Source organism: Corvus moneduloides, chromosome 6 (genome assembly GCF_009650955.1).
Source record: "Corvus moneduloides isolate bCorMon1 chromosome 6, bCorMon1.pri, whole genome shotgun sequence".
NCBI classification, from domain to species: Eukaryota; Metazoa; Chordata; class Aves; order Passeriformes; family Corvidae; genus Corvus; species Corvus moneduloides.
Window position 1 is genome coordinate 63,051,792 of NC_045481.1, and position 26,020 is coordinate 63,077,811.

The 26,020-nt window shown below is 55.7% G+C and overlaps 3 protein-coding genes across 6 annotated transcripts in view; 2 read left to right on the forward strand and 1 right to left on the reverse strand.

Moving 5' to 3' along the window:
- The window catches only part of MYRF (myelin regulatory factor), a 44,300-nt gene extending 23,049 nt beyond the window's left edge, over positions 1-21,251 (forward strand). For 2 of the 4 annotated variants that reach the window (XM_032111754.1, XM_032111751.1), the window contains exons 5-27: positions 783-1,101; positions 1,477-1,649; positions 1,908-2,031; positions 7,009-7,204; positions 7,829-7,905; positions 8,402-8,512; positions 8,764-8,854; positions 9,668-9,868; positions 10,474-10,582; positions 10,998-11,107; positions 11,557-11,717; positions 12,158-12,230; positions 12,821-12,909; positions 13,239-13,307; positions 13,819-13,899; positions 15,017-15,102; positions 15,204-15,365; positions 16,028-16,306; positions 16,401-16,488; positions 16,803-16,877; positions 17,007-17,109; positions 17,584-17,658; positions 17,876-21,251. In XM_032111754.1, coding sequence (XP_031967645.1) covers positions 783-1,101; positions 1,477-1,649; positions 1,908-2,031; positions 7,009-7,204; positions 7,829-7,905; positions 8,402-8,512; positions 8,764-8,854; positions 9,668-9,868; positions 10,474-10,582; positions 10,998-11,107; positions 11,557-11,717; positions 12,158-12,230; positions 12,821-12,909; positions 13,239-13,307; positions 13,819-13,899; positions 15,017-15,102; positions 15,204-15,365; positions 16,028-16,306; positions 16,401-16,488; positions 16,803-16,877; positions 17,007-17,109; positions 17,584-17,658; positions 17,876-17,962 — 2,939 coding nt within the window. In that variant the 3' untranslated portion in view covers positions 17,963-21,251. The remainder of the gene's footprint in view (positions 1-782; positions 1,102-1,476; positions 1,650-1,907; positions 2,032-7,008; positions 7,205-7,828; positions 7,906-8,401; positions 8,513-8,763; positions 8,855-9,667; positions 9,869-10,473; positions 10,583-10,997; positions 11,108-11,556; positions 11,718-12,157; positions 12,231-12,820; positions 12,910-13,238; positions 13,308-13,818; positions 13,900-15,016; positions 15,103-15,203; positions 15,366-16,027; positions 16,307-16,400; positions 16,489-16,802; positions 16,878-17,006; positions 17,110-17,583; positions 17,659-17,875) is intronic. The other 2 variants (XM_032111753.1, XM_032111752.1) reach the window with 2 other exon arrangements.
- A 1,315-nt stretch (positions 21,252-22,566) lies between these two features.
- TMEM258 (transmembrane protein 258) lies at positions 22,567-23,333 on the reverse strand. The gene is made up of 3 exons (XM_032112020.1): positions 23,208-23,333; positions 23,007-23,116; positions 22,567-22,845 (listed from the first exon to the last, which is right to left on the reverse strand). The coding sequence occupies exons 1-3, from the start codon at positions 23,331-23,333 to the stop codon at positions 22,719-22,721; spliced, it is 363 nt and encodes a 120-aa protein (XP_031967911.1). The 3' UTR covers positions 22,567-22,718.
- Positions 23,334-23,350: 17 nt separating this feature from the next.
- FEN1 (flap structure-specific endonuclease 1) lies at positions 23,351-26,014 on the forward strand. Its single transcript, XM_032111908.1, has 2 exons — positions 23,351-23,399; positions 24,131-26,014. Exon 2 carries the CDS (start codon positions 24,132-24,134, stop codon positions 25,290-25,292), a length of 1,161 nt encoding a protein of 386 aa, XP_031967799.1. The 5' UTR covers positions 23,351-23,399; position 24,131; the 3' UTR covers positions 25,293-26,014.
- Positions 26,015-26,020: the final 6 nt, after the last annotated feature.

Sequence of the window (26,020 nt, forward strand, 5' to 3'; positions counted from 1 at the left end):
TCCTGGGGAAGAAAATGGAGGCTGGAGAGGGACTTTGGACAAGGGCATGGAATGCTAGGACGAGGGGGAATGGCTTCCCACTGCCAGAGATCAGGGTTAGATGGGATATTGGGAAGGAATCCTTCCCTGTGAGAGTGGTGAGGCCCTGCAATGGATTTCCCAGAGAAGCTGTGGCTGCCCCATCCCTGGAAGTGTCCAAGGCCAGGCTGGACAAGGCTTGAAACAACCTGGGAGAGTGGAAGGTGTCCCTGCCCCTGGCAGGGGGTGGATCTGGAATGTTGAGGTGATGAGAAGCAGGGCAGGAAAGGACATGGATTTGCATGTCCCTCCACACCCCAAACATTTCTGTTGGTGCTGATGTAGTCAAATCCACCCTAATTATGGAATGGCTTTAGTATCCTGTTCCAAATGGAGGAGGAGAAAGGTGGGATCGCATTTGAATGTCCCTTTTCATTTATTTAAATTCAGGGATCAAAGTCTCCTCCTGGTTTCAGTTAAAATGTTTAAAGTGCCCCCTCAGAAATCCTCCCTGGAAGTGCTGGGGGTGTTCAGGTCATTCCACTGGCTCTTCTCTCTCATTGTCCCAGGGAATGATAGAATCCTGGAACGGTTTGGGTGGAAAAGGACCTTAAGGCTCATCCTGTTCCAACTCCCCTGCCATGGGCAGGGACACTTCCCCTAGCCCAGCTTGTTCCAAGCCTCGTCCAGCCTGGGGATCCAAGATAACTGGGCCAGTGCTGGACCTTGGACACTCCTAACTTTGGCTCTTTCTCCCTTTCCAGATCCTCACCTTCTCCGGACCATGACTCCCGAAAATATGTGTCACATGACTCCCCCTTCCCGCCTGGAGCACCCTCCTCCTCCGCCGCCTCCTCCTCCACCCCCTCACCTCCAGGGTCCCCCCCCGCCGCCCCCACCGCCCCCTCACCCTCTCCAGCCGCAGCACAATTCCCACTTTCCCGGCCTGCAGCGGGATATGTTCCTGAAGGCCGAGCCCCTGATGCCTCCATACAGCGTCGGGCCGGGAATGGCGCCCACCGAGCTCCACCATGCCCAGCAATCCCAGATGCTGCACCAGCTCCTCCAGCAGCACGGAGCAGAGTAAGGCCTGGGAGTGGTGGGGCTGAGGGAATGGAGGTGAGGGAATGGGAGCCGGAGGTGTGCGGAGTGCCCGAAGTGTGGGGTTGGGCGGTGGGAGCAAACAAAGGGAATCGTGGAAGGTGTCCCTGCCCATGGCAAGGGGCTGGAACTGGATGAGCTTTATGGGCTCTTCCAACCCAAACCATTCTGTGGAGTTGAAGATGTGGCTCAGCTCATGAGCGACCCAGCCTCGGTAGGGTGGGATAAGGTGGGACGGCGCTGTGGCAGTGCTGTGTTTTCCGTGTGGGTGAGATCCCGCTTGTCCTGGTTGTGGGCTGTGGGATTGTTGTCGCCTCCCGCCTCTCCGTTCCCCGCTGAGCCGTTGCCTTCCCGCAGCCTCCCGGTGCATCCCGCCAAGAAGCGGAAACACTCCGAGTCCCCGCCCAACACCCTCAACGCCCAGATGCTCAACGGGCTGATCAAGCAGGAGCCGGGAATGGGATCCGTGCCACTCAATCCCGACCGCGTCCAGACGCCCCCCTGGCACCAGCCGGGTGCGCTCTCACCAGGTACCCCCGTTATCCCCTGGAATTCCAACCCTGCTCCCACCGCGCCAGGGGCGTGGCAGGAGGGAGGATGGTTGTCAGAGGTTGCCAACCTGAGGGATTCATCCCAGTGTGAGTTCATCCTGGCCTGGACCTGGTGTTCTGGCAGTCAAGAGGGAAGCTTCAGGCAGTGCCAGTTGCTTCCTTGGGCTCCCACCCCTCTGGATACTCAGCCCAGTGATGAAAATTGGGACTTTGATCCATTTTAACCATTCCCCGCAGGCCTCATTCAGGATAACGACAGCCTGAACGGCTCCTACCTGGATCCCAACTTCCAGTCCATCAAGTGGCAGCCACACCAGCAGAACAAGTGGGCAACTCTGTATGATGCCAACTACAAGGAGCTGTGAGTAATTCCTCCGCCTCTGGAAAAAGTGGGAAAAGCCACTGGGGTTGGGAACATCCCACTCGCAATGTGGGATAAGGATCTCTCTGGGCTGGGCTCTGTGGTGGAGATAACGCTCCCCACTGCCCCCTTCCCACTGGGAATGTTACTCTTCCACACTTTCTGTGGATAATTAAGGAATAGCAGAAGGCATTTCAGCAGCTTTGGTGGCAATTCCGCAGCCACTCAGACCTTGCTCCGCCGTGGAGGGCTTTATTGGCAAATCCAGCCTTGTCCTGAGGAAAGTTGGGACCAGCAGCACTTTTTTCCCCTTCCTAGGCTTACCGGGATCCTGGATTTTCAATTCAGGATTGGGAATTCCTAGCGTGGGTGACTGGAGGTCATCCAGAGCCACTTCATCACAGCTTGAGCAGCGTGGAAAGGAGCTGGAGGAGGAGGAGTGGGGGTGGTTGGGGGGGCAGAGGGGGAAGGAAAGAGAGGGAAGGGGTTGAGGAAATCTAGGAAGTGGCAGAGAGGCCGGAGAGGAAGGCTGGGATGACCAAGACAGGGAAGAAAGAAGTGGGAAGGTGGGCTGGGAATTGAGGCAGCGGAGGGTGGAGAGCACACCTGGAAGGGGGAGTGCTCAGCAGGAAACCACTGTGGATCCTCCCTGCATTCCTGGGAGGTGACAAAGAGCTGGCAAGCAGTAGGATGGTTTCCAGGAACCTCTCATGGACCCTCTGTTCCCTCCCAACTCCCTCCCTCCTCCTTCCACACAGCCAGCTGGGTCCTATGGGGGACACGGAGCAGGGAATGCTCCGGTGCCTGGGGATAACCCGGGGCTATGATCACACTTTGCCTGGATGGTGCTGGGAATGGGAGCCAAGGACTCCAAGGGTGGGGGCAGAGTCCCAGCTTTCCCACACTCATCTGCTCATCCAGGCTTTATCCCATCTTCCATGGTGGTGCCAGGGCAGGGAATTCTCTCTTGGGAGTTGGTCGCCTCTTTAGGACTCTGTGGCTGTTTTCCCACCCCACAGCAGGAGAGGGATCATTTGGGAAGACAGTTCCTTCTGGTTTACCAAGCCATTTCCATAAAGGATAATCAGCAGCTTCAAAGCCATCCTGCACCGATCCCTGCTCTGCACCACCAACTTGCTCCCTGTGGATGGTGGGCTGGGGGAAGCTGGGCATCTCCCGTGGATCCTGCTTCCAAATCCTGCTTCCATGCGCAGGAATTCCACTGCCACCTCCTCTGAGCTCTGCCTGGACACATCACCTCTTATCCTTTGGTTTTCCAGCCCCCCTTTTCCTTCTCGCTCCTTCCTGCTCGGGGAAAATGATTTCCCATCCCAAACACATCACAGCTTGTCCCGAGCCATTTCCAGGCGTTGCTATCCCAATTCCAGGAATTTTCCGTGCACCCTGGTGTCCACAGGTGGATTGGCAGAGACAAACTTCATGATATTTGTGCTGGGCACAGAGGAGCTGCTGGAGAACTTCTATGAACCCAGCCATGCTCTTTGGATCTTGGGATCACTTCCCTAATTCCTGCTTTTAGGATTTAGGGTAAAAGCCAGAGCAAACCCACTCCTGGGGCATTGAGGTCATCATCCCGTTGTGTAAGGAGTAAATTCCATTGAGGTGACTCCACGGAGATTTGAGGAAGCCACGTGGGCTTTGTTGTGGCTCTGGATTTGAGCGGAATTAAGGGTTAAAGGTTGATTAATTAATTTTTAGCTCCGCGTTACCTCAGGGGACTCCTCCTGCTCCTGTGCAAGCTGGACCTACATCTCTTTTTAAATGCAATATCCCTTCATTCTCCTTGTGCAGCACTTTCCCGGGATAATCTATGAGAAACGCCAAAAAATCCATCTTTCCTTGCTCCTATAATGGCATTTTTTAGGTTGGTTAATTCAGATGTAGCAGGTGGGGATTGTCTCCTTCCTTTCTCCTTTTGGGTGTCCTCGGCCAACGAGCAGCATCCACATCCGGATCCATAACTATTCCCCCAATGTAGCTTCCAAGGAGCAGCCATTCCCAGTCTGGTTTCTGCTGGAAGCTGTCCCCAGTCTCGATGTGCTGTTTGAGTTCCCTGTGATCCAGGTGCCCAAAACCTTTTCACAGCCTCAGGAATGTGAATCATCTGAATTATCTGATTTTTCCTACTCTTGATCCTAAGAAAAGAGTCCGGGAAGGAGCTGAAGGAGGGAGAGCATGGGAAGCTGTCCAGGTTCTTACCAGATGCTTAGGAGCGATTACAGAGCAAAAAATACAATTAATGCTCTTCCATGTTTTCCTCCCTTTGCACACAAAAAATGAGGTTCCACAAGGCGCTGGGGCAGGGATTAGGTTCCATTCCAGGCTCGTGTCTCAGGGTTTGCCAAGGAATCTGTGTTGTTGAAGGAGACAGAAATCCCTGGATTAATTTTTATGGATAGCATACAATTTTTTTGGCCTTTCGCTCTGATTTTGTGGTTTTCGACTCAGTGAACTTTTCCAGGGATGAGCTGGTTTCCAGCAGCGGAGCCAAAGAGGCCTGGAACCGGGCAATTCCCTAATTTACTCCTGGGAGAAGGAGCCATCCATCTCCCTGACAGCGGGCTCCGATAAATTCCAGCTCCCTCCTCCTTCTCCCAGCTTGAGGGAAGGCAGCTGGGAATAGTGCAGCCCTTCATGGAACCATCTCCATGCTGAGGCCAGGGAACTGGGGAAACTGGGAAGGTGCTGTTCTTCTCCCATCCAGCAAACTGGTGCTCTCCAGGGACTAATCCTGCGGTTTTGGGGTTGGACCCCTTGGCTGGGAGAAGCGTTGGGATAAACAGCTCCAAACTTGGCCGTGCTGCCTATCCTGGATCTCACCGAGGGAAGGGAGACCGGTGGGGCGTGGTCCAGACCTGCTGGATGTGTTTTGGGATATGTGACCCGGGGTGCTGGCTCATGCCATGGTGATGGATCATGGCTGTATCCCGGGAAGCTGAAGGGAACACGTGGGATGGACACACAGGTGGGATTGTGTGGGAGAGATGACCACGTCTTGCTGCTCAGCTGGAGTTTGTATCCTGGGAGCAAGAGAAATCAGGGAATCCATGCAATTAGGGAATGTCCTTGGATTAGGGGTCTTCCAATAGTCTGGTTTAGGAGTGGTTTAGATATGGGGAAACCAGGAAGGAAGGAAGGAGGAGAGAAATGGGGGAATGTGAGCATCCCTGTGCCATCCTGCTCTTGGCCAAATCCCAGTACAATTCCCTGTGGGGAGTCTGTAACCCTTCACCCTCACTGGGATCGGGAAAATCCTCCTCTGATCCTGCCCTTCTGTCCTGCCTTAATCCGCCCCTGTCAGTGGGGATGTTCAGGATCAAATAATCCATTTGACCCCAGACCTTTTATTCCTGACACTTTGCCCTTTGGCCCCTGCACTCTCCCTGGAAAAGCCAGCATGGAAAGCAGCTTCTTCCCTCTGGTCAATCCTAGTGCAGGGATCCCAGTTTGGGGGGATGCACCAGCCACAGCCATCAGGAAAATGGGAAAATCAGTGAAAAGGAGCCTCTGAAAGGGGGACTGTGGAAGACCTGCAATTTCCAGAAGGCAGAGGAGGGGGAGCCGGCCTGTCTCCCCTCTGCCAGCACACACTTAGCAGCCATCAGTTTTGCAGTTTGGGAAGCATCCGTGGCTTGGAAGTTTGGATAGACCCTCCCTCTCCTTGACTTTTCCAGTTAAAAAACAGTGGGAAGGGCAGTGAACACTCGGGACATAAAAACAGCTGGGAATGGCTTCACCACCCTCAGGGTGAGGGTGCTTGGGTCAGCCTCAGCTGCGTGTCCCAGCCAGGAATATCCAGATGGAGAATCCGGGGCTGAGGCTGGGAGGAGGTTGGGGAATTCCTCTCGTGCCTCTGGGCTAAGGTAGTGCTCTGCTCCCACCGCCCGGTTTGTGTCCGGAGCACAGCACGGCATTCCCGGCTCCCTGGCGCCTAAGGAGCGAGCAGTTCCTCGTGGCCATCCCAGATTTACTCATGGCAACCTGGAATCACCCCCAGCTCTCACCCACATGAACTCCTCAGGTGATTGCAGGGGGAGAATGGTTTTATTCTAGATGAAAAGGAGGGATACCAGTGCAGAATCCCTATCTCCTGCTTCCCAGAGTCTCCTGAGTTCTGCCACATGTCAGTCTGTCCAGCTCCCCTCCCATTGCTCCGGGCAGAACCACGTGTCTGTCTGGAGGTGGAAGTCAGAAGTGGTTTGGTTTTGGGGGAAAAGCGCTCCTTAATTTTTAAGCCTGAAATCCAAGGGTGGGCTGAGCTCCCCCTTTACCTCATCCCTTGTTCCTTAATTAAAAGCAATGGGATTTGGGTGTTCTGAGGGATGAGAGGCAGCTCCTTCCCCCCTTCCGAGGGCCCACCAGCTCAGGGTGGGCTTTGTGGATGGTGAGGAAAACAGACTCACTGCAAAGGCCACATATTTCCCTGATTCCCATGGGAACCAGCCCATTAAGGAGTTGTAGATTAAACCTTTCCAGCTGCTGTGTGTTCATGGAGCAGCCAGGACCCCTCCTCCTCTTCCTCCTCCTCCTCCCTCTCCTCCTCCTCCGGACCTGTCGGCTGGGAGCTGGAAGCCTTTCCCCAGCAGCCAGAGCAGGTGTTTGTGATTTCAGCAGGAATTCAGGATGCAGGGGTACAGCCTGGTAGAAGGTGACACTGGGAATGCCACAGGGTGTGGGTCAGTCTGAGCTGCTTCTCCCAGTGAGCCACGTTAAAGGGATGCTCCAGGCTTTGGACAGACTGTGGAGCTTGGAATCTGCGTATTCATTCCCAGTTGAGTGGGAAGAGCCGTAGAATGGTTTGGGTTGGAAGGGACCTTATGGATCCATGGGCAGGGACACCTTCCACTAGCCCAGGTTGCTCCAAGCCCCATCCAGCCTGGCATGGAACACTTCCAGGGATGGGATATCCACGGTTTCTGTGGGAAACTCCTGGTCTCACCTGCTCCCTGTTCCCAGCCCGATGCTCACGTACCGTGTGGATGCCGACAAGGGCTTCAACTTCTCCGTGGGAGACGATGCCTTCGTGTGCCAGAAGAAGAACCACTTCCAGGTCACGGTGTACATCGGAATGCTCGGCGATCCCAAGTACGTGAAGACCCCTGAGGGCCTGAAACCCTTGGAATGCTTCTACCTGAAGCTGCACGGAGTGAAGGTGAGCGGGAGCTGAGGGGCTGTGGTGAATCCAGCTGGGAAAAGGAGGGGTTGGGAGGTGGCTGGGAGCAGGTAACACCACTTCCTCATGTAGTAGAGGAACGTGTGGAATGACACAATCGTGGAATTGGTTAGGTTGGAAAAGCCCTTTAGGATCATGGAGTCCAACCCTTCCCCCAGCACTGCCAAGGCCACCACTAACCCATGTCCCCGAGTGCCACATCCACACAGCTTTTAAATCTCTCTGGCAATGGTGACTCCACCACTGCCCTGGGCAGCCTGTTCCAATGCCTGACCACCCTTCCATGAAGGAATTTTCCCTAATATCCAATCTGAACATCCCCTGAGGCCATTGAAATATGAGTCCTAAGATGGGCTCAGTCTGGGTGTCTTCAGGATTGCTTCCCACTCACCTTTGACTCCAGAGGGATTCTTTGGGAAGATCCTTCCACCCTCAACTTTTCCCCTTCCAAGGGGACACTTGGACAATGCCCACACTCAGGTTGGGTTTTCCCAGTGGGATGTACCGAGTCATAGGAAGGTGGGCAGAGAGCTGGGGAAGGAGAGAGGTGGGAAGGGGAAGGTCTGTGTGCCGTGTGCCACATTCCCAAATCCTTCTCTCCAGCTCGAGGCCTTGAACCAGTCCATCAACATCGAGCAGTCGCAGTCGGACCGCAGCAAACGGCCCTTCAACCCCGTCACGTGAGTATGTCCGTGTGGGAATGAACATCCTGCATTTCCAGGGAGTAAGCAACAGCAGGAGGTGGGGAAAGGGTGGAGTTGGAGGTCTCCCACTCCACTGTGTGGGTGTCGCGCTCTCCAGTTTTCTCCTGTTTTCCTCTCTTTGCATTCCCAACCCTGCTCTGCGCCCAGTTCATAGACCTGCCATGGTGGAGCAGGCCAGGAGATGGCCATTCCCGAAGGAAACCTCCTCTCCAGGTTGTGGTTCCAGCCTCTCCATACCTGGTTCCTCAGAGCAGTCTCAGGGCATGAAGAGCCTGTTTCAGGCCCCAGGGTTGGACCAGCGTCCAGCTGGGAATGAGGGAAGAGTGCGTTGGGTTCGAGGCCTCCAGGTGCAGGAAAACTGGGTACCTTCCCACCTAAGGAAGGAAGAGAGAGGAGAGGAGTAGGAAAAGATAGCTACCATTCCCAGGCAGGCACCATCTGCACTCATTCCATCGTTTTCCTTTCCTTCCAGGGTGAACCTGCCCCCGGAGCAGGTCACCAAGGTCACCGTGGGGCGGCTGCACTTCAGCGAGACCACGGCCAACAACATGAGGAAAAAAGGCAAACCCAACCCGGACCAGAGGTGAGGGAGGACACAGGGGCCTCCTCCAGAACATCCCGAGAATCCCATGGATTTGCCTATCCCTGGGTTGGGCAGTGTGGCTGGAGTGGGATGTGGGAATCGGGCCTGGATTGTGGACACCAGAAGAGTGTCCCCGCTCTGGGAGGGGGTTGGGGACTCCCAGCACAAGGAGAGGGGGTGCTCCCAGCCCACCGTGGTGCCCAGGGCTCTTCCCAGCACGGGATGTGTCCCTGAGCTGTGTCCCTCCGCAGGTACTTCATGCTGGTGGTGGCCCTGCAGGCACACGCCCAGAACCAGAACTACACGCTGGCAGCCCACATCTCCGAGCGGATCATCGTCCGGGTACATCCCCGTCTCCTCCCTCTGGGCCCTTTCCCACATTCCATGTTCTAAAAACCTGTGGATGTGGCACTCGGGGACGTGGTTTAGTGGTGAATGTGGTGGTGGTGCCGGGTTGGATTTGATGTCCTTAGAGGTCTTTTCCAAACATGATTTCCCACCTTTCCCACCTCCTCCAGACTTTCCCTGCCTTGCTTGTAGCTTTCCCTGTCCACACTGGGGTTCTGGCTCCAGCTTTTCCACACCTGGTTCCTCAAGAACCTGTTACAGGATAAGGAAGGAATCCCATTCTCCAATGGGATCAGTGACTGTTGGGAGTGAGGGAAGAGTGTTGTTGAGACTCTGCAGCAGGAACAAGGCTTCCAGGTGCAGGAAAATGGGATGCTTTCCCACCTTTTCATGTCCTAAGGCAAAAGAGAAGGAAAAGAAAGTCACCATTCCCAGGCTTTCCTAGGGTTTTGCTGGAGCACTCATCTCCAAAACGTGAAGGTGGGGAGTAAAACCCAAACAGGGGCTTCAGACAAGAAGTCCACAGCGGATTAGGCAGCTTCTGGGATGCCCAGCACAGAATTTCAGGGAATTGCAGGCAGCCTGGAATGCTCTGCATTTGGGAGCCAGGAGTATCATCCATGTCACTTGGTTTCCTGCTGCCCTGAGTGGTTGGAACACTGATAGCTGGGATAACAGCTGAAGGAAGGAACGACTCCTTTAGGGAGAGGAGCAGGAAGGGCAATCCTTCCCCAAGGCCTTCCCCGTCTCTGCTTGCCAACATTCCCCTCCCTGCCTTTCAGTCCCTGTTTTCCCCTTTCTCCACAGGCTTCCAACCCGGGGCAGTTTGAGAGTGACAGTGACGTGCTCTGGCAGCGGGCGCAGCTTCCGGACACCGTGTTCCACCACGGCCGTGTGGGCATCAACACGGACCGCCCGGATGAAGCCCTGGTGGTCCACGGCAACGTGAAGGTCATGGGGTCCCTGATGCACCCTTCGGATGTCCGAGTGAAGGAGGACATCCAGGAGGTGAGAACCTGGGAAACAGGGTGGGCTTGGGGTCACCAGGAGGTCACCAGTGATCTTTGTGGGTCCCTTCCAACTCGGCATATTCCAGGATCCTAGGACTGTCGAGTGGATGGCAAGTGCCTTAGGATTCTTTCTGTCCCAAGCACAGCCAGTTCACCGTGTCTTAGGGAATATTGACTCTTCCAGTGTTAGCCAGAAGTAGCAAACAGTGGGAAAAAGGTGGAAAACAGGTGGATGTGGCAGGTACCACGCTGGGCCTTGCCAGAGCCTGAGTGAGAGGCTGGGCTCTGCTCTGAGTTCCTCTCAGCTGTCTGGTTTGCCTGTCCAGAAAAGCTGGATACAATCACGTCACCTATTTTTGGGAGCTGCCTCTTCCCTGTGCCTGGTTCTGCGACGAGACTCGGTCTCCTCCTGATTCCCCTATCCAAGGATCTTGTCCAGAACTGGACATTAACCCCAGTGTTCGTCCTTATGGCTGCTCAGGGCAGGGTTCAGGGCTGTCTCCAAAGGAGTTCCCATGGGCCATAGTCCTGCTTGGACGTGGAGTGGTGGGGATTTGAGAAGCAATATCCCGTTAGGAATTCCCTCTGCCTGTTTTGTGCCAGGTGGACACCACGGAGCAGCTGAAGCGGATCTCCAGGATGAGGCTGGTGCACTACAACTACAAACCCGAGTTTGCAGCCACGGTGGGCATTGACAGCACCTCTGAGACAGGTACATCCCATGGGAATACGCCTGACTCAGGAATGTCCTGCAGGAATTCCCTGCCTTTCCCAGGGGCTGTACCCAGCTCTGTGCCAGGGCAGCCCCCCAGGTGTGGGGTAGGCAAGAGGGGCCTTTGCATGTCCCAAATTAAGGAATCCAATGAAATTCCCCCTTTAGTGAGCGGGACAGAAGGTGGCACTTCCCACAGGGAGAAGAAGGTTTTTCCAAGTACACTATGGTGGGGTGATGATCCCTATCCGTAGAATTTGGGGAGCAGCCTTGTCTGACCGTCCTCTGCCCTTCAGGGTCTCCAAGGAGCCCTGCACAGCTTGGAAGGAGGAGAGGACAGCCCTGGTACCACTTCTGGAGTGTCCAGAGGGTGCAGGATGATCCCATCCCATCTTGCTGTTCCATCTCCACGCAGGTGTCATCGCTCAGGAAGTGAAGGAGATCCTCCCGGAAGCTGTGAAGGACACTGGGGACCTGGTCTTTTCCAATGGGAAAACCCTGGAGAACTTCCTGGTGGTGAACAAGGTTGGTGACAGCCAGGAGGCTGGGGAACCTGGCTCCAGGGAATTGTGGAGCTGGACATGGGAGAGGGAAACTGTGATGCCTGGGAAATGCTCCCAGATGCCTTTCAGACCTGGCTGGTCTTCCAGAAGTCGGGAGCAGCCCTGGGTGGATATCGGACATCGGCAGGGAGGAACCAGGCTGATGCTGGTGAAATTTGGCAGCATCTCCCTCGGGAAGGGCTCCTTGTTGGCAGCTTCCTGAGGGGAGGCTCCCAGTCCTAATCTGCCCTTCCTAGATAAGGCACTTATGTCAGGATAACCTGGAGCACCTGGTTTCCTGACGTTTCCCAACCTGTGGCAGCCTGGTTGCTGCTCTGGGAATCGAGGGGACAGTCTCCCACAGCACACATGGAGGGTGTGGATCATCCGGATCCAGGTGTGCCTCAGCCTGCTGGCCTGCTTCCCTGGCAGGAGCGGATCTTCATGGAGAACGTGGGAGCCGTGAAGGAGCTGTGCAAGCTCACGGACAACCTGGAGACCCGGATCGACGAGCTGGAAAGGTGGAGCCACAAGCTGGCCAAGCTCAAGAGGCTGGACAGCATGAAGTCAACCGTGAGCTCCGGAGCCTTCAGGTACACATGGAGCCCCATGGAATGTCCCCTTTCATCCCAGGAAGCTCTGAGGGGCGGCTCGGGTTGGGAACAGGGAGATGAGGAAGGTGTGGGATGTTGGCTGGTGTCGCTTGGCCTGGAGTGAGTTTAAAGAGCTGAGGTTGGGGAGGTTTGGAATTCCCACAGGAGCAGCCCAACAACACCCAGGAGGAACTGGTCTCCGTGTTTCCCTAAAGTCAGTGGCTTTCTCATGGCAAAGAGTTTCCCATGCTTCTAAAATCTCCATCCTGACCCCGCTTGTGCCAGCTTTGGGGCAGAATTGAGGCAAAGCACCAAGGGGGTTTGTGACTATCACACCACAAAGAGGTTTTTTGCCTCCCAGAAAATCCCATTTTTGCCTGGGAATGGCTTGGTGAACTGTCCCTGGCCATCTGAGCTCCATTCCTCCTTTCTCCTTGCAGCCAAACTGGGAGCCAGTTCAGCCGGGCGGGAAGCGTGCCCCACAAAAAGAGACCCCACAAAGTCGCCAGCAAGGTAAGGGATGGATCCCAAAGGAGCAGCGCTGGGAGCAGGGAAGGCTCAGCCTGGAGAAAAGGAGGATCAGGGGGAGCCTCACTCTCCACAAATCCCTGGAAGGAACCAAGAGATTGGGCTCTCCTCCCAAGGGACAGGGCAAGAGGGAACAGCCTCAGATTGTGCCGGGGGAGGGTTAGGCTGGATATTAGGGAAAATTTCTTCATGGAGGGGCTGCCAGGCACTGGAACAGGCTGCCAGGCACTGGAACAGGCTCCAGTGGTGGAGTCCCCCATTGCTGGTGGGATTTAAAAACCGTGTGGATGTGGCACTTGGGGACATGGATTAGTGGTGGCCTTGGCAGTGCTGGGGGAAGGGTTGGACTCCATGATCCTAGAGGGCTTTTCCAACCTCAGTGATTCCATGATCTTCCTTTCTGTCTCCTAATGGAGACATTAAATGACTTCCAAACTTGGGGAGTTCAGGATTTTCAGGGAGGCGGGAAGAGAGCTCGGGATGGGCTGGGGGAGATCCGTGCAAGGACCAGAGCAGTGAGGGAGCTGAGCTGATCCAGGGGGTCCTGAGCTGATCCAGGGTTTTTCCCCTTGCAGTCTCCGTCGGTTGTCCCGGAGCAGGCCTGCATCAGCCAGCGCTTCCTTCAGGGCACCATCATTGCCCTGGTCATCATCATGGCATTCAGGTGAGATCCCGCTCCTGGGCTTCTCCATCGGCTCATCCCTTGGGACCGTGCCATCCGTGGGGTGTGCAGCGAGGGGCTGTGGATCTATGGCTCCTTCCAGAGAATCCTGGAAAGCTTTGGGTTGGAAGAGACCTTAAAGTTTGTCTGATTCCAACGCCCTGCTATGAGCTGGGAACTTCCACTGTGTCAGGTTGCTCCAACCTGGCCTCGAACACTTCCAGGGATGGGGCATCCATCTCTCCTGGGCTGGGATCCCATGGAATCGGATCGATCCCGTGCCGTATCCTTGCTCCCTGTCCCTCCTCAGCCTGTCCCTCTCTGTTTTCCAGCGTGGTGTCCATGTCCACGCTCTACGTGCTGAGCCTGCGCAGTGAGGAGGATCTCGTGGACATCGATGGGTGGGTATTTTGGGAATTGCTGGGAGGGATGAGGTTGCCTGGGAGAGGCTGGAGCACAGAAAGTGGGATTGCTGAGCACAGTCCCAGAGCTGCAAACTCTGCCAAGCACAGCCACACATCCCAGTCTGACAGCGGTTGAATTATCTGGAGTGAGAAGTGAGGAATAGAGAAGGAAAAGGGAATATCCTGTTAGGATGTGCTGAATGTTCCTTGGATGCCTCCAGCTGGACTAAAACAGCCTCATGCCAGCGGTGCAGCGGGGCTGGATCAGCTTTGGGAGCTCGTGTAACCTGATAATGAGTCTCTTTTTCTCCCTCTTTTCCCTCTCCCATTTTTCTCCCTCCTCTCCTCCTTACATCTCTCATCCAACCCATTTTCCTTCCACTATGTCTTCGATTTCCCCATTTTTGTCTTTTCCTTCCCATTATCTTCCACATCCTCTTTCATTCCCTGTCCTCCTGGTCATCTTCCCACTTTCCTGTTCTTCCTGTCTCCCTGCACTGTCCTGTAGCTCCTTTGCTGTGCCCACTGCCTGTCTCCTGGCCCTCTTTCGGCACGGGGGTCCCGGAATTCCGGTCGCTCTGTGTCCACGGTATGTGACTGTTTCATTATTCCCTTTTTTAATTCCTTCATCCCTTCTCGTAATTCCTCTTTTTTTTCCTGCCATCTGCACCACAGAAGACCACAAAACTGAAAGCAGAGAAAGGGATGTGAGACTTCCACTGGGATTCCAGGAGGAAGGATTATGGATCTTGTCAGGGAAGAGAAATGAGGATTAGGAGATGGAAAAATCAATTAATTAAAGGTTAAATGAAGGAATTGCATCCTGCAGGGAGAGCAGGAGCAAGATAAAGCCATGTAAGGAAAAGGGATGAGGCAGTGAAGGAACATGAGGGATAAGGGTTGGATTTAGGCTGGGATGAAGGTGAAGCTCCAGAGGCTTGTGCCCGCATTCCTTTCGGGAAGCTGGTGTTGAGTCTCCTTTCACCTGGAAAAGAAATCCCTATACTAGGAGAAATCTTGGAGATGACAAAGAGGTTTTTTAATTCCTCTAAATGAGTGAAACTCCAGTAATCCCAGAGAAACTGGGAGAGGTAAGACATGGACACAGGTGTCCAGAAGTGCTCCTTGTGCTGCAGACCTGGAAGAAAGATTCCCTCCCTTTCCCATCTCCCTTATCCTCGGGAGATGCTCAGGTCTTGGATAGCTGCAGTGAAACACCTGGAATTCCGTGGGATGAATGTGGGGGGGGATTGTGTGTGTTTCTAAAGAACAAGGTGAGGAACAGTCTGTCTTCAAGAGATAAGGGGCACATTCCTTAGGGAATGGTGACAGCTTGGAGCCTGTTGTTTCCCAAGCACCTAAATCCACCCAGGAGATCCCTGGTGGGAGTCAAGTCTGCCATGTACACCCTGTTCCAGGATGTTCCAGAAGCATTGCCAGCATCCTCTGGACCAGCTGAGACTTTTCCCTGCCAGACATGGAACTGCCACACAATTCCCTGTGGAACTTCTGAGCCCTCCCTGTTGTCTTCATGGCTCGTGTGCCTTTCTCCTGCCTTTCCCAGATCCCTCCACTCTGCTCTTCTCCACGTTTCCCTTTGCTCCATGTCCCTCTTCCCATCCTGCTGCAGCCACTTCTCTCCCCACCTCCAAGCGACCCCGTTGTCCCCATCCAGGGGGTTTCCAGCATCTTTTCCTGCATTCCAGGTCAAGCCAGAACATCGACAAGACGCAGACAGTGCGATCCACAGCCGCGTCTGACGGAGCCGGCAGCAGGGCCCCGCCGGAGCACGGTGCGTGGTGGCTTGGGATGGCTCTGGTTTCATGGAAGGGCTGCAGGACACCGGGTGCTGCTCCCCTTCCATCCCTTGACTTATTCCCTGTGTCCCTGCAGCCCCGGAGGACACACACGGAGTGGCCCTTGGCATTCCCGGTCGTGGTGTGCTGGCCTGTTTCAGCCCTCCCTGTTTTTCCCTGTGCTGCTCCGCTGCTCCCACTGATGTCTCCTCTGTTATCCCCTCGGAGACCAGCCCTGCCCATGCCACCAACCGGACAGGTGAGGGCCAGCCCAGATTCCCAGAAATGCTGGGGCATCTGCAAGGTTTGTGTCACCTCGTGTCCCCTGCCCTGCTCCTTGTGAGAAGGTCTCCTCTGGGGTGAACAATTCCAGCTCCCTCTCCCCTCCAGATCCTTCCTCATCCTCATCCCACTCCTTTGGAAGCTCTCTAACAGCTGATACCCTTTCCATCCTTATCCTTGGATATATCCTTTATATCCTTCTCTGCCCATGGGGTGCAGTTCAGATCCTGTTGCCAGGGGAATGTGGGGGCTGGAAAGGATTTGGAGCTTCCCACGTTGCCAGCAAAATGTCATGGGAAGCTACACCAGGCTCAGCTCACCTGAGCAGCCCTACCTTGAGGCCTGACCTCATTCCCTCCTCATTCTATCACCGCTCCATCAGGCACAGAGGGAATGGAAGTGCAGAATCCTGGAATGGTTTGGGTTGAAAAGGACCTTAAAGCCCATCCAGTTCCTGGGCAGGGACGCCTTCCACTATCCCAGGTTGTTCCAAGCCCTGTCCAACCTGGCCTGGAGCACTTCCAGGGATGGGGCAGCCACAGCTTCTCTGGGCAATCTGGGAAGCATCAGGATGGGGACAGGGTGATCCCGGTCATCCCAGCCTCTCCCAGCACAACCTTCTCTCCCATTTTTCCACAGACCAAAGCCAGCCCTCCCTCCTGCCAGTGACAAATATCAAAGCCAAATCCAGGGGCATCGCCGGGAAATCCACCTCCTACACCAAGTGGCCAAAGACTCCTGACAGGTCTCAGAGCTTCAGCAGCCCCAATGCCAGCCCCTCCTCCCCCTTCTCCCACATCCAGGGCAAATCCAAGTACATCTCCAACCTCTCGCTCTCCCGCAGCAACTCCCGGCAGCAGCGCAGCCTCCGGCAGCCGGTGAGCGAGCGGCCCCGCACGGAGCAGCCCGGCACGGATGGTACGTGCATCCCACCTGCTCTCCCCTCCCAGCCTACTCCCTCGGGATTTTCCACCCTTTGCTGTTCCTAAACATCCTGTCCTCCCCCTGGCAGGGCCAAGCCCGGTGCTGCAATCCATCCGGATCCTGGAGATCAACCTGGCCATCCATTCCCAGTACTGCGCCGCTGCCGATGCCTGCAGGTGAGCGGGAAGGGCTGGCTGTGGCACCTTGGTGGCACTTCTGTGGCAGCAGCACTGTGGGAGCAGAAAATAGGAAAAATCTGGGAGTTTTTCCAAGACTTTTTTGGGTGTTTTCTGCCATCACCTCATGTTGCTCCGTGGGAAGAGGAGCTGGTGCTCCCAGCCTTCCCTCAGGGGTTGTGTTTGGTGGTGGGCTCATCCTTGGGACATTTGGGAAGTCCTCCACTCTGAATTCTCAGCCTGCCAGGGATTTTGAGTCCTGTCCCGGCCTTCCCACCGCCTGGTGACATCTAACGCCCTCTCTGTGTTCCCAGGACTGGGAATTTCAGCTACCGCATCCCTGTGAGCCAGCAGACGGCCGTGAACACCAACCTGACCCTGGAGATGAAGTGAGTGCCCGTGGATCGTGGATCATGTCCTTTGGGAGCCCCTGGAGTGGCTGATGTGGCCACGGTGTCTCCATGGGAAAGGGACAGACGTTCCCCCTTCCAGGCTCTCATGGTGTCCTGTTTTCCCAGCTCCTCCTCCGCTGTGTCCATCTCCCTTTGTGGCCTTGTCTCCAGTGATCCCTGCCAGGATGCTGTGAGCGGGAACAGCTCCACTGACTCCACGGATGCACAGGTAGGGAGAAGGGGACAGCTCACAAAATACACATGGAACCCCTTGAGGTTGGAAAAGTCCAACCCTTCCCCCAGCACTGCCAAGGCCACCATGTCCCCAAGTGCCACATCCACACTGCTTTTAAATCCCTCCAGGAATGGGGACTGCTCTGCTCTCCTGGGCAGCCCTTCCCATGAAGGAATTTTCCCTAATATCCAACTTAAACCTCCCCTGGAGCAGAGTCTGATCCCACCTGGCTGCCCCCTCCTGCCAGGGAGTTGTGGAGAGCCAGAAGGTCCCCGCAGAGCCTCCTTTTCTCCAGGCTGAGCCCCTTTCCCAGCTCCCAGAGCCCTTCCTCATCCCACTTGTGCTCCAGGAAATATCCGTGGGTCACTCCACGGTGCGAGGCCGTGGATTTCCTCACAAATCCGGCCTGGAGAACATTCCCCAAGCTTGTCCCTGACCTCATTCCAGCCCTCCCCCTTCCTTCCCCAGGACACCACGCACCGCTGGCCTCTGGTGATGCTGTCATTCCGGGAGTTTTCCTACCACTTCCGAGTGGCGCAGCCGGTGAGTACTCGCAGCTTGTCCAGGGCCACGTGGCAGGAGGGAAGTGTGGGATCTATGAAATGTGGGAAACGCAGGTTTGGCAGCCACGTGGCACCGAGAGCTTCCCACAGTCCTGTGGGTGGTGGGAGGATGATCTTTCCCTGCCCCAGCCTGTAATCCAGGCAGAATTCTGCCCTTGGAGTCGCACCCCTCTCTAAGCTGCTTTTCCCGTTCCCAGGGCCGAGCCGACTGCGGCGCTTCCCCGGAGCAGCTGGGACACCTCTTCACTGACTATTACTTCCAGTTCTACTGGCTCTGTGAGTGAGTCCCGGCAGCACCAGTGCCCTCTGCTTGGAGACAGGAGGGGGACTGGTGCCACTGGGAGCCTCCCGAAGTCCCTGCTCCGCTGGCCCCCAGCCCCACCTCATCCCCGTGTCCTGCGGCGGCTCCGGAGCTGGAATGCTGGTGGCTGGAGACACTGAAGCTCAGCACACACAGGACCTAAAAGCCACCACCAGCCCTGTGGTGGCTCCCGGGGGGACCTCGCACCGATTCCCAGCATCCCACATCCCTCTCCTTCCCTTATGGGGATGTTTGTGTCCTCCTCCATCACTTCCCCTCCCCTTCCAACACTGGATTTGGAAGTAGCACACCAGACTGAGCGTGGACGGCTCTGCCACATCCCAGAGGGATGCTCCTTCCAGGGGTGGGAGCCCCATCCTGGTGCTCCCGATGTCCCACATCAGTTCTTCACAACACTGGAATTGCTTCAACACTGGAGCCCTTTCCGAGAGGCAAACGCTGGAGTTTGGCCTGGAAAGGAGGGCTGTGCCTGGACCTACTGGAAGTCGTACACTGGAGTTGCTGTTCCTTCTGCTCGGCCCAGGGCCACTTCCCGCAGACTTCCCAGAGACTCCCGGACCTGCCAACGGACACATTCCTCTGGGAACAACCGGAGAAGGAGCAGCTTTGACGTCATCCCCCCTCTTCTCTGTGCTCTTAAATCCCATATCCATGTGGGATATCCAGGTCTGGATGGATAAAACCCCCACTCAGGCTGCTGCTGGGGCCATGCCGTGCCTGGGGACTCTTGTCCCCAGGCCAGGGGTGACAAATGACCGGGACTGACCCATGTTAAGCGTGGTGGGATCCATTTTTGTCCGCTTGGAAGCGGCGTGTGTGGAGCTGCCTGGTTGGCTCTGGAGCCAATGCCAACCTCTGCCCAGATGTGCAGCCCTGGCAAAGCCTGGAGTTGCCCTGCAGAGCAAGGCTGAGTCCCTGGGAACACCGGGATCTGCATCCAGGCGGGATCTCTGCCTCGGGACCGGGGTGGTGTTCTCCCAAAAGTTGGGATGGCAGCGGCTGCAGCTTGTCCCTGCCCTCACGGAGTTGTGCTGGGGGGATTTGGGATATTTTACTGTTACAAGTCCTTAACTTGCTAAACTACTGAATTCTTGTGGGGTTTAAGCCGTAAAAAAGCGGGGATTTCCTTCTGGCCCCATTGAGCCACGTGTGTCCCGTGGGAAAGCCCAGTGGCTCCCTGTGCTTTCTCCTCCCCGTCCTGCTCCTCGTGCTACGAAGGAGTTGTCTGTGTTCCTGGAGGCTCTGCCACCTCCAGGTTATTCCAAGATGGATTTCCCTGAGGAAACAGTGAGGGGGGAATGCCGCATGCTGATCCTAAGGACACTCTAAAGCTGCTCCGGAAAAACAAAGGTGGATTTTGTCCAGGTGAAGTGATGGTTCCTGGGCATGTCTGGTTTTATCTCCCGTCATCCCCCTCCTGAGCTTATCCCAGCAAAGCAGCCCTAGAATTCCCTTGGAGTTGGCATCTGCCCCCAAGAACTGTTTGTAGGGAAGGCCTGGAAGCAGCAAACACTGAATTACAGTTACTAAAATCCACTGAATCCTGGGAAGCAGGGAATAGTGGGCGAGCGGGGAATTCCAAGCAGCCAAGCAGTTGGAAAACCCAATTTGGGGAAGCTCAGCAGAACAACAGGACGCCCCAAGGCTATGCACAAGCAGGGGGGCTCCGTGCTCAGCAGGATTCTCTGGTTTTCCCTGAAATTGGGAAGGAAACACCTGGATGTAGCTCAGCGCTCTTCCCTCCACCTGCCCTGAGTGGCTTTTCCTGGTTGTAAACTGGGAAGTGGCTTCCTTGGCAGGTTCATTGTCCCCTGGCAATCAGTGGCCCAGGCTGGCACGTCCTTCCTCAGGTGAGTGATGCCGAGCTGGGATAAAAGCCCCTGGAGGGGGAAACAGGGAATGTTGGGGGGCCAGAGCCTGCAATCACCCCCCTCTCAGCCCCCCAGTACATCCCACCCCACTCCTGAGGGAAGGAATCAATCAGCGGTGGCCCAGGAGGAGCTGGGATCTCTCAGGTGGCCCCAGGATGCTCAGCCATGGGATTTAGGGAAGATCCCCGACAAACCAAGTGCCTGGGGGCTCGGAAAAAACATCCCTAGTGCCTTTCTCCTTATGGAACAGCCCCAGGGAACCGTGTTTTCCCACATAGATTCCCAAATGCTGCCTCAGAAACGCTGCCCCGGGCGGTTTAACTGGGATGTGGCGATTCCTGGAGTGCCGAGGCCAGCCCCACCCACACGGAGCTGGCAGCAATCCCTGGGATCAGGAGAGGACAGGGATTCAGGATGAAGTTTTTAGCGTCAGTAGTACCTTATGTCTTAAAGTGGCACAGGTTGCCCAGAGAAGTTTTGGATGCTCCGTCCCTGGAAGCGTTCCAGGACAGGCTGGATGGGTTTGGAGCTGCCTGGACTAGTGGGAGGTGTCCCTGCCCATGGCAGGGAGTGGGACTGGATGGGCTTTAAGGTCCCTTCCCACCCAAACCGTTCCAGGATTCCATGAAAAAAAGTCATCCATCGGCTGCTTCCCAGCGAGGCAGGAACGAGCTCAAAAGGGGTTCAGAATTCTAAAATGAAGGAGTCATGGAATTGCTTCCAGGCCCGTGGAAACAGCTGTGTGCATGGATTTCCCCCCAAAAACGCATCTCTGCCCTTTCCCTGTCCCCAATCAGTACCAAGAGAGTTCACAATCAGGCCTTTCCCTGCGTGCGGCGGAGGGAGGAGGGAATTCTGAGCCGACCTCTCCAGCTTGGCGAAATCCCTCCCTATCCAGCGGCAAAGAGACATTCCTGGCAGGAAGGAAGACAAAAGGGTGGAAAACGAGGCTGTTTGGGAGTTGTTTCAAAAGCAAATTCCCAACTCTTCTGTCCTACTGTTGGAGCTTAAAGCCTGTAAATAGAGACTATGGCACCACTGGAAGAATTAAGGAAAAAACCACCACGTAAAGCACTAATTTTGTTGGTTTAAATGTTGCTGCCACAGCTTTAATCACTGTATTTTGCCAGCCAGTTTGTAGAGTTGCATTTGTAGCAGGTTATTATTGATTCCTGGTTTTTATTTGTGGGGAACAAGCGTGGTTTCCCTCTTTTCTTCCTGATTTATATTTATATTTTGCTGAATTTGAGGGCTGAGTCTCCGGATTCCCCGGATTTGTTTTGTTTTGTTTTGTTTTGTTTTGCTTATTTAGACTTTGTTTTATGCTGGAGGTAAATGTGCCTATATGAATAAAATATATAAATACTGCTTTGTATCCAAGGATGGCTCCTGGTGTCTTCCTCCCTTCCTAGGGAATAACTCAGATGAGTGGCTGTAGAACTGCCCATGGGATGGAGGAAATTCCTGGTCTTTAGTCGGTGGAAATTTCTGGATATGCCCAGTCATGGTTCTTCGGAATGGGGATAAAACGGAGAAAGGAAGGAGGGGAAAGAAAGGAAGATGGGAAAAGAAACTACGAGGGGGAAATGAAGGAAGGCGGAGAAAACTGAAGAAAATAAAAAGGGAAAAGAAAGGTTAAATGGACAAGGGGAAAAGGAAAAAGAAAGCAGGAAGGACAAAGAAAGGAGGAAGAAGAAAAAAATGAGAAGGAAGAAAAGGAGGAAAAAAAGGAGAAAGGAAGAGGGGAAAAGAGGAGAAAGGAAGGAAAAACAAAGAAACAGGAAAATCTGCCTCTGCTCTATCATTGCTCACACGTCAGAGGGCAGGCTCAGATCCAGAAGGATCCAAAAGTCCACAGAAGGAAATCTGCCATCCCAAATAGGAAATCGGGGCTTGAATTGTGATGTGGAACTGGAGCTGTTTGAAAGCTGGGCTAAACTTCCAATCTGCCTCTTAAAGACCCATCAATCAATTCCTTGTTTCTAGGCCAGGCAGGTAGCTCAGGAATTAATGAAGGGCACATCCAACGAGGGGCCACAAAACTCCTGGTTGGGGATGAGAAGAGGCACAGCATTCCCAAAAAAAGGGGTGAGGGGATGCGATGGCAAAGGCGGCTGAGGGCTTAAAAGCAGATTCAGGATTTCTTTTGCACAGCGTGGCTGCAGCAGGACACAAGGTGGCACTGCAACACTCGTGACCACACACAGCACTGCAATCTGGGATAACACTGGCCATATCCCAAAGCACCTGGATCTTGTGCCAACATGGAAAAAAAGGAGGCTCAGGGGAACCTTTTCACTCTCCACAACTCCCTCACAGGAGGGTGGAGCCAGGTAGGACTGGTCTCTTCTCCCAGGGAACAAGTGACAGGACAAGAGGAAACAGCCTCAAGCAGCACCAGGGGAGGTTTAAGTTGGGCATTAGGAAAAATTCCTTCATGGAAAGGGTTTTAGAGCACTGGAACGGGCTCCAGGCGTGGAGTCCCCATCCCTGGAGGGATTTAAAAGCCACGTGGATGTGGCACTTGGGGACAGGGGTTGGTGGTGGCCTTGGCAGTGCTGGAAGAATGGTTGGACTGGATGATCCTAGAGGGCCTTTCCACCCCCGTAATTCTATCCAAGCCATTTGGAAAAGCCAGGTGGAAAAAAAAAAAAAAAAAAACCAAAAAACCAAAAAAAAGAAGACAAACCAGGAGTTCCCAGGCACGTGTGTCACAGAGCCACTTTTATTCACCTGTGGGTCACTGCCTGCCGCAGACCACACCTGCTCCAGGCGTTTTCTCGTTGAAATATAAAAGAAATATAAAAAGATCTTCCCCGAGTCGCCCATCCAGGCCCCCCGGGGCATTCAGACGTAGATCCCGACCCAGAGCAGCAGGAAGAGGACGCCGAAGCCCATGAAGAGCGAGGCCACCAGCGAGATCAGCAGCTCCTTGTAGATGTCCCGGGTGTACTTGGTGGATGTCACCTCGTAGCTGCCGGGACGGGGGTTAAGGTGATAACAGAGGCACAGCAAGGCGAGGGGACCCCCACCCGCTCCCCTGCCCCGGGAATTAGGGCGATAATCCGGGACTGGGAGGCGCAGCAAGGGGACGGCACCCCCCGCCCGCTTCCCCGCGCTCAGCCGCGGGGATACACGAAGAACCAGGCGGTGAAGAACATGCCGATGGCCAGCAGCACCACGGTGAGGTGCGGGAACACGGCCGGGTTCACCGGGCTCGTGTATCTGCTCATCGCCTCCAGCTCCTGCGGGGACACGGCGCTGTTCAGCGGGGCCGGGCGGCCACCGGGCCGGGCCCCCTGTGGCTACCTCCGGTCCCCCCATCCCCGCCCTCACCATGTCGCCGGTCCCCTCTGAGACACGTCGGCTCCGCTCCCGCCCCCGCACGTCCGTCCCCCTCCGCCGCCGGAAGTGGAAGTGAGGGCGGGAACGAGGCGCGGCGAGGGCGAGCCGCTTCCCCATTGGCTGGCGGCGGCTCCCGGCGGGCTCGGCGGCGGAGCGCGGGAGCGGCGGCGCGCGAGCGGCCGGGTAACGGAGGCTGAGGGAGAACGGGGGATCTGAGGGGGCAGTGGCGGCTGAGGGGGAGCGGGGGATCTGAGCCGGAGCGGGGACTCCGAGGGGGTAATGGCGGCTGAGGGGGAGCGGGGGATCTGAGCCGGAGCGGGGACTCCGAGGGGGTAATGGCGGTTGAGGGGGAGCGGGGGATCTGAGCCGGAGCGGGGACTCCGAGGGGGTAATGGCGGCTGAGGGGGAGCGGGGGATCTGAGCCGGAGCGGGGACTCCGAGGGGGTAATGGCGGCTGAGGGGGAGCGGGGGATCTGAGCCGGAGCGGGGGCTCTGAGGAGGTAATGGCGGCTGAGGGGGAGCGGGGGCTCTGAGGAGGAGGGAAGAGGGGACCTGAGGAGGAGGGAAGAGGGGTTGATGGCAGGCCTGGGGAGCTGGGAGGTAAGGAGATAAGAATAGGAAGGTGATTGGGTCCGCATGGTTGTAATGGTGGAGATAATCGAATTTTGAGGAGGGGGATTGGGATGGGAGGGGCAAGAGGTAGGAAGGGGAGTGAGGATGGGCCCGGGGGGGGGTATGGTGAGGGATAAGGGTGGCCTGAGGCTGGACTCGGGATAACGGGTGCCAGTAGAGGCCGCAGCCCTTGGAGTGATGGTTTGCAGGGGAAGCACTGCCCTCTTTGCTCCCCCCTCCTTGGGTGGCCCAGCGGTCCTCAGGCAGAGCCCGCTCCCAGCATCCCCATTTCCGTTCCCCAGGATGGGAATCCATGGCTTGGCCAAGCTTATTGCCGACGTGGCTCCCGGGGCCATCCGGGAGAACGACATCAAGTCCTACTTCGGCCGGAAAGTGGCCATCGATGCCTCCATGAGCATTTACCAGTTCCTGATCGCCGTGCGGCAGGGAGCCGACGTGCTCCAGAACGAGGACGGGGAGACCACCAGCCACCTCATGGGAATGTTCTACCGCACTATCCGCATGGTGGAGAACGGCATCAAGCCGGTGTACGTGTTCGACGGGAAGCCCCCGCAGCTGAAATCCGGGGAGCTGGCCAAGCGCACGGAGCGGCGGGCTGAGGCGGAGAAGCACCTGCAGGAAGCGCAGGAGGCCGGGGAGGAGGAGAACATCGAGAAGTACAGCAAGAGGCTGGTCAAGGTGACCCCGCAGCATACGCAGGAGTGCAAGAAGCTGCTGACGCTGATGGGAATTCCCTACGTGGAGGCACCCGGAGAGGCGGAGGCCAGCTGTGCCACCCTGGTGAAGGCCGGGAAGGTGTACGCCGCCGCCACGGAGGACATGGATTGCCTCACCTTCGGCAGCCCCGTGCTGATGCGGCACCTCACGGCCAGCGAGACCAAGAAGCTGCCCATCCAGGAGTTCCACCTGAACCGGATCCTGCAGGATCTGCAGCTGACCTGGGAGCAGTTTGTGGACCTGTGCATCCTGCTGGGCTGCGACTACTGCGCCAGCATCCGCGGCATCGGGCCGAAGCGCGCCGTGGAGCTCATCCGGGAGCACAAATCCATCGAGAGGATCGTGCAGCAGCTCGACACCAAGAAGTACCCCCTGCCCGAGAACTGGCTGCACAGGGAGGCCCAGAAGCTCTTCCTGGAGCCCGACGTGATCGATCCCGATGCTGTGGAGCTGAAGTGGAGCGAGCCGGACGAGGAGCAGCTGGTGCAGTTCATGTGTGGGGAGAAGCAGTTCAACGAGGAGCGCATCCGCAACGGCGTCAGGAGGCTGAGCAAGAGCCGCCAGGGGAGCACCCAGGGCCGCCTCGACGACTTCTTCAAGGTCACCGGGTCCATCACCTCAGCCAAGCGCAAGGAGCCAGAGCCAAAGGGAGCGGCCAAGAAGAAAGCCAAGACCAACTCCAAGCCCAACAGTGCAGCAGCCACAAAGACTAAAAAGGGAAAATAACCGGATTGGGCACCCGCAGACCTCTGGGACTAGGTTTTTTGGGGGCTTAAGGAGCAATTTTAGAGGAATGACAGACAGTTGTGTGTCAGTGCTGCGTGTGCTATTGCTGGGAAGGAATGGGTGAGGCCAGGAGAGTGGAACAGCTGCTGGGCACAAACACTCCCAGATTTCAGAATTCCAAAGCTAAGCAGCTGCAGAGCAGACTCAGGACAAACTAGATTTCAGGCTGATCCCATCCATCCCAAAAGAGGTAGATGCAAGCAGAAACTGGGAAGATAGGAGTGGAAGGCGAGCTGGAATTGGGAAGGAGGCTTCAAGTAATGAGGTAAAATTCTCCCTTAAATGAGAGTTTATTAAGGTTTTTCCTTCCCTTTTCGTGGTCACTCTCCTTATTCAAAACCCAGTTGTTATCTCAATTCCAGCAGTGTCCTGGCCCGCTTTTAGTGTGTAATCCAAGGAAAGCTGAGCCCAGACTGCAGCTCTCCCAGCCTGAAATTTGCTTAGAAATGCTTAAAAATAAAAATAGCCGTAAGCCTAGAAGTGCAGCCTCTTCAGTCCCTGAATCCCAGAGGCATCTTTCCATGTTGTACACACTTCCAGGTCCCAGGATGGGAATTAAAACCTCTTATTTCTTATTTTATTCTGTATTTTCTGTAGGTTTTTTGCGTGTCAGAGCCACAGGATGGGTTCTGTTTCCAGAATAAAATTTGAACACAAGGACACTGTTT

What these genes read in the sequence shown, in the direction of transcription:
- TMEM258 (XM_032112020.1), bottom strand. Translation starts at nt 23,333, where the DNA reads ATGGGGAAGCGGCTCGCCCTCGCCGCGCCTCGTTCCCGCCCTCACTTC. An exon ending in CAGAGGGGACCGGCGACATG is followed by an intron (nt 23,117 to 23,207) that starts GTGAGGGCGGGG and finishes GTGTCCCCGCAG; the next exon opens with GAGCTGGAGGCGATGAGCAG. An exon ending in TTCACCGCCTGGTTCTTCGT is followed by an intron (nt 22,846 to 23,006) that starts GTATCCCCGCGG and finishes CCGTCCCGGCAG; the next exon opens with CTACGAGGTGACATCCACCA.
- FEN1 (XM_032111908.1), top strand. Translation starts at nt 24,132, where the DNA reads ATGGGAATCCATGGCTTGGCCAAGCTTATTGCCGACGTGGCTCCCGGG.